Genomic DNA, 13206 nt, shown 5'->3' with positions numbered 1-13206 from the left:
CTGATGAGGCAAAGCATTAGATAGATAGATAGATAGATAGATAGATAGATAGATAGATAATAATGTATAAAATATATATATATAGTATAGTATATATAACATAACGAAAACAAAAAGGGTCCCAAAACAGACCCACACTTGAAAAGAAGAAGAATAAAGCAACACTCTCTTCATCATTAATATACTTTTATTTTCCAGAAGATAAAGTACTAAAATAAACAGAAGTCTTAAAAAAAGTCATTTTAAACAAAGAAACTGTACAAAAATGTTCATATATACTATAGTATAATTACAGAACAGTCTACTGTCCAAAAAAGGCACTAAATTTTTAAATGTGAAATACAGATGATTCAGAACAGAACTCTTTCAAATGAATAATAATTATTTGATCTTTTATGTTCATATTTACTATGCTGTTTATTTATACAGTTGCTTTTATAAGCGTGAGATTTTCGGCTCTAAACGATGCACCCTGAAGAACTGAACTCAATGAACAGCACCCCCTTTAAAATCAGCAGAGTTCACAGAAAAACAAACACACAACATTTCATTCACAGACACTATTGTGTATATATATTTGTGATTCAATACTTGAAGTGTTACTGTAGTTTGGCACCATCTTTTAACAGGGAGGCAGTAACGTCTTTACTTTGATATACATTCAGTAGACCTGTAAGAGCCTCGCTGCAACCCTGATACAACCCAAAAACATCCTCTGATCTCTACAATAAAGTCTCTGTGTATTCTGTAAATGAAATGATGATGATGCTATAGAGACTTTTTTACTTTATGATCACATTTCATTATAAACATTTTCACAATGTCAAGGTTAGAAGTGAAATGGCTGTAATGCACACTGAACATAGTGTTTGTAAAATGAAGGGGGTGCTTGACGTTTACATGAAGACACACATTAAGAGACTGCTCTGAACAAAAGAGAAAATAGTGTTAAATAAAAACAAATGTGTCATTTTATAAATATATCAATTGATTATTTGTACAGTTAAGTTAAGGAAGGGCACGTATAAAATCAAAGCGCCTCATTCATAAAACATGAGCACAATGAATTTGTATAGATTTGCATAAGAATGAAACCCTTATGGCATTGACTTGAACGTGACTATTACCTAAGAACAATTTACACAAAATTCATCTGGTCCTGCTTTATGAATGTGGCCAAACGAAGTCAAATGTTAGAAATGGTCAAATGCTACATTTTGGATCCAAGCTTATATAAGATGAGAGTTTATCCTCTCAAAGCTCTGTGGCAGCAGATTTATAAATCAGTCTGACTTTAACACTGCGAAATTAAATCACAACAGTAAATAAAACACAAACATCTGTGAATCAATCCTGATAAAACAACCTGACCGCTGGCATCTTCTGACAAAAATCACGCGTATATATCAGTTTGTCAGCTCAGTCTTTGTGTCTCATTTCTCTCTGAATACAAAACGTAAATAAAGCTAAATAAATACAAACACAAGAATAATGTTGAATACAAATTCAGTTTGGGTAATGCTGGACATTAAAAAGTTAAATAAAATGACCTGTAAATTGAAATCTCTCTCTGCAGGTTAATTTAGAGTCTCGGCGACTTTTACACAGAATAGCGTTTCACGGAAATCTTTCATGCATAAACCAAATCAAAGTATGGTTTAACCAAACTGGACCAGGTCATATTTCACCCTAAAATCAAAAGTAAGGTTAATGCTTTTAAAAAAACTTTATGCATATTACAATAAAGAAATATTGTACTGCAGTGCTATGATGAGATTTACTGTAATAACCTCACGATGCAAAACAACTTGCGTGTCATTTCTACCTTTTGATGTTGTGATGAAATGTAACCCTGTAAAGTTTTCATGAGAACATCTGTAGTGTTCAGACGTATCGGTCCATCACGAAACAAAAGCGTTTCAGACCGACACCTGTACTAAAACTACCGCCGCACGGATCGGCATCCGTGACAACGAGGAAATACGTTTACTGGAATACACAGACAGGAAGCACACAAAACATTATACAGGAATGAGGTACGAGGTTTGGGTCAGTTTGTGTTTCACGTGTCAGTGTTGTGTTGTGTTGTGTTGTGTATGTTTAGTGGTTCAGCAGGAATGATATCAGATTCTAAAAGCTTGAGATAAGAGCATTGTTTTGGTCATCCGCCCCATACGCACGCGCGCGCGTCTGTCCTCTTCATCCATTCCTCAGTCATCGTCGATCGCCTCTGTTTTGATTTCACCTGGCACGCCTCCGGGATGGGATAGGGCGAGGATGCTGTGATTGACAGCTGCCATCTCCACGGCGAGAGAGATGGGGTCCTGATGGTCTGTGTGATTGGCACCATCATCCTTCAAGAGAGACAGACTTTCAGTCAGTCGACGTTTCTCCATCCAGAAGGTAAAAGGCAGGGGGTTTCTTCCAGGTTCTTTATCTAAATTAAGTTTACATGCATGTACCTGCGTCGGGGAAGTTGGCTCCAGCCGGTAGTAACCGAAGGGCCGGTTCAAGCCTCTCTTTTCAAAATAGGAAACTTCACAACCCTGTAATGGAATGAATGAGATTGAATCCAAACCAAAGAACAATCATGTAGTTATTTATTTATTTCTTCTTCACCTGTTCGTTGTAATCGTTAGCGTCGATGTCGTCGCTGTTGGAATGTCCTCCGGGACTCTGCACATCAATTCCGTGATTCTCCAAGATTGTGGCTTCTTGGAAAAAAGACCCTGTCATGAAACATCTGAAGCTCTTTAAAAACCACAACCATACCAAACAATCGCAAACCATTCAGTGCCTGTGACCCAGCTACAATAGCAAATCACTTTAATGTATATATTAGAGATGCACAATACAAATTATCTGTGCCAATACAATATTTAATGGACTACTTGCCTTGTGACCTGAAATGTTAACGTATGGATATACAATGAGACTTTGCTGTAAGAGACGTGGTGTCGTGTCATGTCGTGTGAAACCCATTACCGATATTAGCTCTCCTCTTGATCTCCTTGCGGCGGTTGGCAAACCAGTTGTAGACTTTTAAAGATGTGACTCTTTCCAAATCCGACAGCTTCTTCCCTGAGCAGGAGAAACCTAAAGGTCACAGATGTCTTCAAAATGCTAATGTAACATTTCAAACGTATAACTTGTAAGATAGTTTTTTACCTGGTTTCTGAATGACAGCATTGCAGGCGTTGGCGATCTCCTCTCGTTTGGCTTCGTCTGGATATTGATTCTCACTGAAATAACTGAGGAGAGATGCAGTAAAGATGAGTTTACTCTCAGGGCAGTCAGGTAACATACGATAACTTTGGTCTGCTGTCATTACAATTCAAATTTAAAGTGTTAATTTTATTATAGTAATGCTTTAGTTATGGGCAGGGCCAATCTGCAAAATTTGTGCTTTTTCTGCAATTTTTTTTTTATTCACGGAATTCTGCAGAATAATTTTTAAATCTTTTAAAAAGTTATAAGAGAATTTAATATTAAATATGACAAAATTTCATGTAAAATAATGACCTTTTTAAGATCTACAATGAAAACCAAAATTAAATTAAAATGTATCAACATGAACCAGATAATGTGCATGTCAAGATAAAATTATATTTTGCATATAAAATGACACATATAACACTATAAACAATAATATATGTAAGGAATAACTGACGGCGTGCTGTTGAATTATTAGAAAAATAATGCACACCCGAGTTGGTGATGCGGCCATTACACCTCAGGTGTGCATTATTTTTCAATAAATCAACGGGCCTGAATCAATTATTCCGCTCATACTAAGGTTACCACACCTCAAGACATCGATCACATGATATATTTAAAGGGATTTTTGTACTATTTCTGCTGCGTCTCATTCAATGGCTCTTTTGCTTGATCCAAAACGTCATTTTAAAGCTGGCAATGGAGGTTTGAGCCGTTTATAGCATTCTAATGCAGTTATTAATGAAGTTATTAGAAAGAGAGCAACAGAGACACAGAAAGAGAAAAAAGAAAGAAAAAGAAAGAGAGAGAGAGGGCGAGCGAGAGAAATTGTGTGAATGAGGCTACCTCTGTGCGTCTCTAAACAGCACTGTTATTGCCTCAGAAAATTGTCTGTCATGTTGTTTTTGTTAGTCGGTTATTACAGTTAACTATGCGAAGTGGATTTGTAATACTGTCAAGAGAACTGCCTGGAACTACATTCGTTGTGCGTTTCCCAGATAAAATAATTGCACACCTCAGAACGTTCATCAGCCAATCAGATTCAAGCATTCAACGGACCTGTAGTATAATATAGCAGAATAAACAGCTTGTGTTAATACGTTCTCATTATGAATTTAGCGATTCTCCAAATTCTCAGATTCTCCAAATCCTCGATCCGATTACTTTTTCGATTCTAAGTCACGGTTCGATTAGATTCTCGGTTTTTACCTTGACCTAAAAAAATGCTATGTCACTTTTAAACTAGACTTTTATAAAATATAATATCTGACCTTGAACCCGGAGATGCCCTGCAATGTTAGTTGTGCTGCCAGTGAAAAAATATGGTACATGCACATACCTGATAAAACGTTCACGAAAAACGAAAACGTTCATCTGTCAGAAGAACATTCCTTGCACCTTGTCATTTAAACGCGAGTGGGAGTAATGACGAGATTATATGGACACAGCTAATATTATGTCAGAGTCCACTGCTTTTGCTGTAAGTTAACATGCTGCACAGTGTTTTGTACATGTGTATGTTAAAGCGTTCTCTGAATTTTCAGCGCAATTGATGAAATAAGATCGCGCAACTTTCACACGCTTGCAAAATGAAACTGCGGAGATCAGCCCCTTTAGTTTTATCAATGAAAGGCTAAAAATAGCGCTGTACACCGCGGGTTTGTGCCAGACGTCAGAAAAGACGTAACACTTTAGTGTTGAGTACCTCACATTAGATAAATGGGCGGAGAGAAGGCAGTCACGTGTGGCTGTTTGAACACATTAAACCACATGTGCGTTTACACTACAAAATCTTGGCAAGCTGACCTGACGTGACGTGGGGGCGTGGCAGCATTGACGATTCCATTTTTTAATTCGAAGTTAAGTTCGAGACTTAATTTCGATCGATTTAAATTTTAAATCAAAATCGTGACACCCTTATTTACGACGCAATGCAAACTTTATATTAAACATAAAAAGAGCACTTGTCTAGTAAACGGATTTGAAATGATCATCAGTGTCACGTCACATAGACAAGAGAGTAAAGTGAGATCTCCTTAACTCCACGGTAAGTTTTATTTCATCTCAAATATTATGCGGTTCGTGTTCTCTGTCATTAAAAACGGTCACGGCAAACAGAACGCTCAGGGTTTATGTACTGCTTGTCAATGACGGGTATTAAATCTGCAGGTGTGGAATCTGTTTGGGCCTGGTGATGGGGGTCATTTTGGAAAATATGTTCTGTGTCACTTTAATGTGCGAGTGGACTACAGTATAAGTTTCTGCCTGTAATGTCCAGTGAGTTAAGGGTGGGGCTGGAAGATAACAGTTAGTGGCATCAGTGAAAAACAGGTTTAGAAAACCAGTTTTCCTCTTTATCTCTCACCTTTCCATGACAGCAAGACATTCCTTCCTCCAGGTGAATCGACTGCCCCTGCGCAGACGGAAACTTCCGGGGGTGGAGCTTATAGGAGGAGGGGTTTGACGCCACTCCATCTCATCCAGAGCTACAGGAGCGGGTCTCATGTTTAGTGTGGCACCTAAAAATAAATACATTTAAACAATTAGCCAGTACTCAGATCAGTCAAGAGCGTTTAAGCACAAACACGCCACTGATTTACAAGTAGACTATAATTGTGAACTAGCAAAGGGATTTATTTTTACTTTGTAAGTACAGACATGCACTTTCTTTCTCTTCAACAGAAACACAAATGGGTGATTCTTGCGAAATTAGACTTATGAGGTGTCATGAAACATTTTGATAAAAAAAGTAAATGCAAAGTAAGAGTATCAAAATAAGAAGCGTACAGTTATAAACATCTCTTCATGTACTATTTTGCACATGATTTCAAATGACATCATACAAACCAATCTTGTTTTTTCCGCATTTAAGGGAAAAATTTTCATTACCGCAACGTGTCCATGACTGGATTTTGGTTCTTTGACATGGAAATATTTATAATTAAAAAATCTAAAAAATAAAGAGCTTCAGTGCATGTTACACTATAAACATTTACAGTAAAGAAACATGTGGGATTTGGTGATCATTGATAAATATGGAGACAATAATAAGGAATATAAATGTGTCCAACACCAATTTTCTCATCCTCCGCAACAATTTTCAATCATTGTTTAAGCCCTCAATGAACTAACATTTAAAAAAAAAATTGTTGTAAGGGACATAATTGACTGTCACCCTACCAGGTAAGCAGTTCTTATTTTTTCTCTCCAGATAAAAGTAGAAATTTTGTTTGTCATAGTACCTAGACAACTTTTTAGTTCTCATTACCGGAACATGAGTTTGTAAATGCATATATTTAATGTAATATCATGTTGCGGTAATGATAATTTTTGATAATGATAATCTAAAAAATGTAAATAATTCTATAGGAAATATGTTTTAAATCCTTTAAAAATAATGGTTATTGTAAGACCTTAATCTCATATGTGCAAAAACATTTTTGGCTTCAAGGGCTTTTAAAAAAAATCTGATGCTGGACACCTTCTAAATCTGGATTTCGTGTGAATCACCCAAATGTATTAACCTGGTGTGGTCTTCTCAAGCTGGTACCAGCGGTAGAAAGCTCGTTTCTTCTGTTCACTCAGATCTGAGCCCTGCTGGAGAAGCCAGTGAGAGATTCGACTCTGACTGATGCCTGAGAGAGAGAGAGAGAGAGAGAGAGAGAGAGAGAGACAACGTCACTTGTTATGACCAGATTGAGTTTAATTCCAGAAGACATGAACGACATAGAAGTAAACTTACCTGTGACCTGAGCCACCACGGCCTGTGAGATGCGTCTGTTACCCAGGAAAGCTTTGATTTCATCCTTCACCAGCGTGCTATCCCGCCTGCACACAAACATGACAGCTGAAAGTCAACATCACCACACGGTTACTAAATTATCAGCTAAACCACGTATAGATTCTGCATTTCATCCCGTCTACACTTGGTAAGTTTTATCGACCTTTGACCCACACTGACCTCATGAGCTCTTCCACTTTGTCATCTATATCCAGGTCCTCCTCTGACCCCTCCAGCCCGTATGACCTCACAGCCGCCGCACTGTTCATTGGGTAACGGTTTGGAGACAGCTTCCCGTTGGGCGTGGCTGCCGACGTGTCCCGCCCGTTTTGCGTCATGGCGACCAGGGAGACCGGCGAGGGTAAGACCGTGGGCGGAGAAGTGGCGTAACTGATGCTGGGAGACGGCGACAAGTTACCGTGAAACTGCGTCTGCGTCGCCGTGGAAGTGGTGGAGGACGTTGCCACGGTGGTGCTGTTAGCGTTGTTTGAGGTGGGCGTAGTGCTGGAGGTGGTACTGTTGGTGGCGGTAGAGTCCGACGGGCCGCGCCGGCCGAATTTGTCCCCGTGCTCGCGGTCGAGTCTCTCCAGGGTGTCCAGGGCGTGCAGGATCTCGGGTTTGGTCATACCCGTACGCCGCAGTCTCTGGAGCAGGTCGATCTGCTCGATGGTGAACCGCGGCTCATCTGTGTAGTGAGACATTCTGATGGGACACAAAAGACATTTTATTATTGAATAAATTATGCTATCATATACAAAACACATCTATCACATGTGCATGACTATAGTATGAGAACTTGAATAAATTCAGCTGTTGAACAACATGCATGCAACCTTTAAATAAACTAATGAAAGGAAGCTATAAAAACTACATAAGTGAAAAACAAGGCATGAATCAATATATCAATACTAGGGATGCACCGATACAACATTTCTGTGAATATACCGATATTCAATTACTTAAAAATACATCTGCTGATACTGATGAATAGCAATAACATTGCTTTTTTAGCGTCTGGCATTCAATTATCAAATAAATAGCAAGGTTGCATTTTTAAATCAGCTCAGATTTGTGTCAAAAAATTATTACAGATTAAAGTTTGTGTGGTAATACTTTATAATAAGGTTGCATTTGTTAACAATTAGTTACTGCATTAGCTAACTACTAATACTAATACTACAGCATGTTATTAATCTTTACATTAATTTTGGCATTTACTTATACATTTATAAAATCAAGCATTGTGTTTTAATACATTAATGCACCATAAACTAACATTAATAACTGTACTGACATTAACTAAAATTAACTCTTTCCCCACCATTGACGCCATCTTGTCAATTAAGAGAAAACGCAGAGTTTTTACGGCAATGCATATTTCCACTATTATCCACTAGGTGGTGCTCTTACCCAACTTTTAAAACACTGAAGCACTGATCCAAAAACAGTTAAAACTCTGTGTATGTTTTGAATCTGATCTCTAACAAAAGTCCTTTATAAAAACACAATTATCTTCAAAATTTTAAGAAACCTACCCTTACTTAAGAGGTGATAAAATGAGGACAAATGAAGGTAGGATGAAAGCAGAGGGTCTGTTTTTTTATGTGATATATTGTATTTTTATATATTTAAAGAATAGAATTTTCTGGAAGGCATTCAACTTTTGTGAAAAATTTTAAAAGCATTTTTAAAAATTTTCACAAAAGTTTAATGCATTCCAGACGCACTGGCTCGCAATTTTTTTTAAAAAGCTGGCGGTGAAAGAGTTAACAAGAACTTATCAATGCTGCAAAACTATATTGTTCATTGTTTGGTTATGTTATTTAATGCATTTACTAATGTTTGCTAATACAGTAAAGGGCTGTTCACATTACAAGTAATGTTAGCTATAACGATAACTATATTAGCATTCACACCACCGGGCCATAACGTTTAAATTTATGCCATTTCGCTGTTGAGGTGCAGTACTCGCGCGAATCAGTTACCTTTATTAACCAATATTACATATTTCCTTTAATAAAAATGCTTGTAATTGTTCACATGTCATTAAAGAGGACTAATTTAATGGTATAAATATGTTTTTCTTGCTGCATTTACACAACGGGTTTAACCAGCAGATGTCCTCAACTCTAAACAGTGAAGCTAGTAGTTTGTGTAATCTTATATCTTACCTTTTGATGTAATAGTCAGTGTAGTAAAATAAAAAGCATTTAATGGTGGTTCAATGGTATTTCATGCATTCTGACTTATTAACACAGTTATAGAGTTGTTTCCACATGCTAAATGTAGGCAAAGTGTATAAAAAGCAGTTGGGCGTGTTACAGAGATTTTCTGTGTCGAATGCACTTCGTCAGGGTTCCTACAAGTTTCGGAAAGTTTTTTTCAAAAACAGGTCCAGCTGACGTTACATGGGTTTTTATATGCATCACTTCTTTATATGGGCACTTCCCCCGGAAAACCCCGCCCACCCGTCAATCAGCGGGAAACGCTAGAACTTACAAACATCACATCACACGACAGCTTTGTTTAATTTCAAATGGCACGAAAGAAGAAGTGGGATTTTTTTGGATTTAAGGAGAACAACCCGCGGTAGTAACTCTTCCTTCTTCATTTTTTCGTACGTTATCGGAAAGAATTGGTTAAGCTAATATTTCTTTTATAAATCTGATTAAACTAAAGACTCTTCGGGGGTATAAAGGATCTAATACTACTCTAAAGGTACTCCAGATTAACATCAGAAATGCAGAAACTGCGTGCGTTATGTGAGCTTTAAGTAGTTAATTTCACAGCAACTGCATCAGCGCTGAATACCTGAGGTCATTTTATGTTATAGACCTCAGCAATGAGCTTCTCCACTGAGTCATCTGTCATTTTAAATGTCATGCACTTAAAGTTCAAATAGATTTGATTGGCTATCAATGGTTTATCGTTCATTAGTTGGGGGGAAAATCGCTCCGAAAGTGATCCCAACAATATCGTTCATTGCATCTATATTTTTATAGTTATAGTTTTCATTATAATGTGAATGTCCCTTAAAGTTTTACCATTTGTGCACTATAATAATAATGGTGAAGCACACTGCATTGTGGTACACACTATTGTTCCTAGTGAATCTGGTCGCACATTTTCTCTGCACATTATGCATCCAGAAAGCTGAACTTAACCCAGATGTCACTTCTCAGATCTTAAGATAAACAAGTGTATTATCTTGCTTTCAAGCATACAGCCATGAGCCATCAAATGTAAAAGAGTGCAGTTATGATGATAAAAGCAGAATTACTTTCATCTGACCTACTTAAAATTCTGTTTATTCAAGACGACTCGCAGCGGCAAAGCAAACGCTGCTATTACTGCAACTGTTGTCAGGGAAACTGACAGATGAAGATGCTGTTTATATACACTAACATGTAAAGCATAGTTTTGTTTAACATCCTAATCTAGAGCACATGGTTTAATATATAGCTAATGGTAACACTAAACTACCAGGCGGTAATAGATAACCAGCCCACAGGTTACATTTTAATCATGTTCTGAAACTGTTGATGGACATCACAAAGAGAAACATGAGTATGTTAAACTGATGCTTGCTTTAACAATCACCACTAATACATCTAAAAGGGACCCAAAAATAGATATAGGATGGAAAAGTTAATAACAGACTAGTGACCCAGAGTGGCAACTAAGTAACTTAACCATCCCAAAAGTGCATCTGGTTAGGAGCAGTCTAGCGTTTATTCCAAACAAACTCTATTTACACTAGTTAACCGTTAACCTTACACAACTGGAACCCAAGCATTCGACACTGAAACTGACTCGCAGTAATCTCACTATAATTGCATGCACATATGTATCAGATGAGCCTTATTAAAGTCTAAAATAGGAATGTGGCAGCCACTGCGGCTTTTCTAAAAATACATCACAGTAAGGCTCTGACACAAATAGAAATTGACAAAAATGTGAGCGTGCACCATGACAGAGAAATGAGAGTCATGTCCTCATAATGCACTGATTTTTCTCTCTTATTGGCATTGTTTAGCATGCACTGCTGCATCCCTGCCCATGTGCTGCTTATAAACGCATAAACCCCCAGCAGTACAGCATTGAATACTGCAGGCACTCACTGCAGGGATCTTTATGAGGGCACAGCTGGAGACAGACTGCAAGTCAAGGATGCAGTTCAATGCGCCATGCACACGTGCATCAACTGCAATTTCACTTTATGCAACATCACAGATGTATTCAACTTTAAGATGTATCACTTTATTATTATTATAATGGTCCTGACTTTAAAAAACATTACACTTACATGTTAACTAACTGTCATCAGAGACGTTATTGTGATGATCACTCAATGATCATACTGACTGTGCAAGTACATGTCAACTTTTTTCTACTAACCCTGACACCCATCCTAAACCTAACGGTCAACCAATACTCAACTAATAGTCTCATAAGAGTTTGCTGACATGTAGGTGCATAGTCAACAGAATGTCTAACCGCTATAATAAAGTGTAATATAAATATAAAAGGAGCATTTTAACAGGAAGCCTATACAAACATGCACTCCTACAGACTTTCGAAGTTTAAAATCAAGAGCATCCCACCTAATGTACATGAAAGTGTGTTACTCAGTAAAAAGAAAATCTATATCTGTGCACATTTAGGGTGGAGTATCTGAATGCCTGCTATAAACTCAAGTTATGAATACAGATCAGACATCCATCTACTGCAGCAAACTCATGATCAATGAAGATTATTGACAGATCACACACTTTACATGTGGAAAATACCTAATGTATCATTTAAAAAATCTACATGTATGTCATAAGATGACTGATCACGCCCAGTGTGCATAAAAAATAATGCATGAAAAATACTCAACATGCATTAGATATACATGCCCACATGCACTTATTAAACATGATTTAAATAAGTTTAAACTCATTTAAGTTTTGCATGACTCATTTGTCCTGACCTCTGCAAAACAGATACCAAACGACCTTTAAATAATAGCACACATGCACGTGCAATTCCTAAAACGTTATTCACGCGATTCCTCATTAAAATCATTTCATGCATATGACCGATATGCATAAATGCATGAATAAATACACTCGTTCATCACTTTAACTAAGGTTTAACTAGCAAAATAATCCAACAAATGTGTGTTGCATTACTAACTAAACAAAGCAGAAATGTGAACAAGACTTTAGCGTGTAAACAAGTGACATATGTCGAGGTATATAGCGCGTTTTTATAAACATAAACAAACATTGAATTATACAGGCGGCTAGTTAGCTTAGCACGAGCTAAAACAAACTGACCCGCCTCAGAAATAAAACTACATTTCTTACCTTTAAAGAGTAAAACACGCAAGATGTCAGCGCAGCAGATCATTTAATGCGCTCTTGTTGGGTGATAAAGATGATATTTGATGTGATGTTGTGTGTGGAAGACTCGCCCTGACTGACTGACGGTCTTTGTCTGACTGACAGCAGCCGCGCTGACGTCACGCCGCAAGCTTCACGGACTCATGGGAAATGAAGTTCGTCAATTTACATTCACGCGTTAATCAAGTTCTGATCATTTGCTCTTTAATAGGCTGTTTAATTATTGACGCAAAGGTTTTCCCCAGTAACCCAAGGGAGAGATGGGCTGAGGAAAAGTCAATTGACAAACGTGTGAAAGCTCTATTGATTATTTAATCAAATGCTGTAGACCAGTGTTTCTCAGCAGGGGGTCGGGGCCCACAGGGGAACCTTAGCAGATTTTCAAGGGTTTTAAAATTATTAAAAATTGGACAAAAAAATCATTAAAATGAGCTAATACGCGCAAAAGTTAAGATGTTTCTTTCTCTTTTTTTGGCATTGTAGTAGTACCTACTGAAAATCCAGCTAAGACCAGCATAAGCTGGTAGCTGGTTTAGTTAGTTTAAGGTGGCACTAGCTGGTTTACAGACTGACAAAGCTGGTCATGCTGGTGGGTCAGATGGTCTTCCAGCCTGACCAGTAAGTCCAGCTAGACCAGCTTAAAAAGTGAACAAAACACAGCTAGACCAGCTTGCTACACCAGCTTCCTACACCAGCAAAACCAGCTAAAACCAAGCTGGGAGACCAGCTAAAACCAGCTCACCAGACCACTTATGGTCTTAGCTGGATTTTTCAGTAAGGCAAATATATATCTGTCTAGTTATTCCAAGTTCTATTTAA

The 13206-nt window shown here is 37.6% G+C and overlaps 1 protein-coding gene across 6 annotated transcripts; it reads right to left on the bottom strand.

Moving 5' to 3' along the window:
• Nucleotides 1-169: 169 nt before the first annotated feature.
• hmbox1b (homeobox containing 1 b) lies at nucleotides 170-12524 on the bottom strand. 6 transcript variants are annotated; one of them, XM_055186488.2, is made up of 10 exons: nucleotides 12352-12524; nucleotides 7178-7699; nucleotides 6959-7044; nucleotides 6741-6851; nucleotides 5582-5735; nucleotides 3169-3251; nucleotides 2986-3096; nucleotides 2620-2729; nucleotides 2463-2546; nucleotides 170-2354 (listed from the first exon to the last, which is right to left on the bottom strand). In XM_055186488.2, exons 2-10 carry the CDS (start codon nucleotides 7696-7698, stop codon nucleotides 2211-2213), a joined length of 1404 nt encoding a protein of 467 aa, XP_055042463.1. In that variant the 5' UTR covers nucleotide 7699; nucleotides 12352-12524; the 3' UTR covers nucleotides 170-2210. The 6 variants fall into 6 exon arrangements, with proteins under 6 accessions (XP_055042463.1, XP_055042466.1, XP_055042467.1 ...); XM_055186491.2 differs by having other exon boundaries at nucleotides 2620-2714; nucleotides 12352-12523; XM_055186492.2 differs by having other exon boundaries at nucleotides 2620-2711; nucleotides 12352-12523.
• Nucleotides 12525-13206: the final 682 nt, after the last annotated feature.

This window comes from Misgurnus anguillicaudatus, chromosome 18, assembly GCF_027580225.2.
Source record: "Misgurnus anguillicaudatus chromosome 18, ASM2758022v2, whole genome shotgun sequence".
In the NCBI taxonomy this organism is placed as follows: domain Eukaryota; kingdom Metazoa; phylum Chordata; class Actinopteri; order Cypriniformes; family Cobitidae; genus Misgurnus; species Misgurnus anguillicaudatus.
The sequence above is the reverse complement of the archived record's forward strand: the minus strand, read 5'-3'. Positions and strand labels throughout refer to the sequence as shown.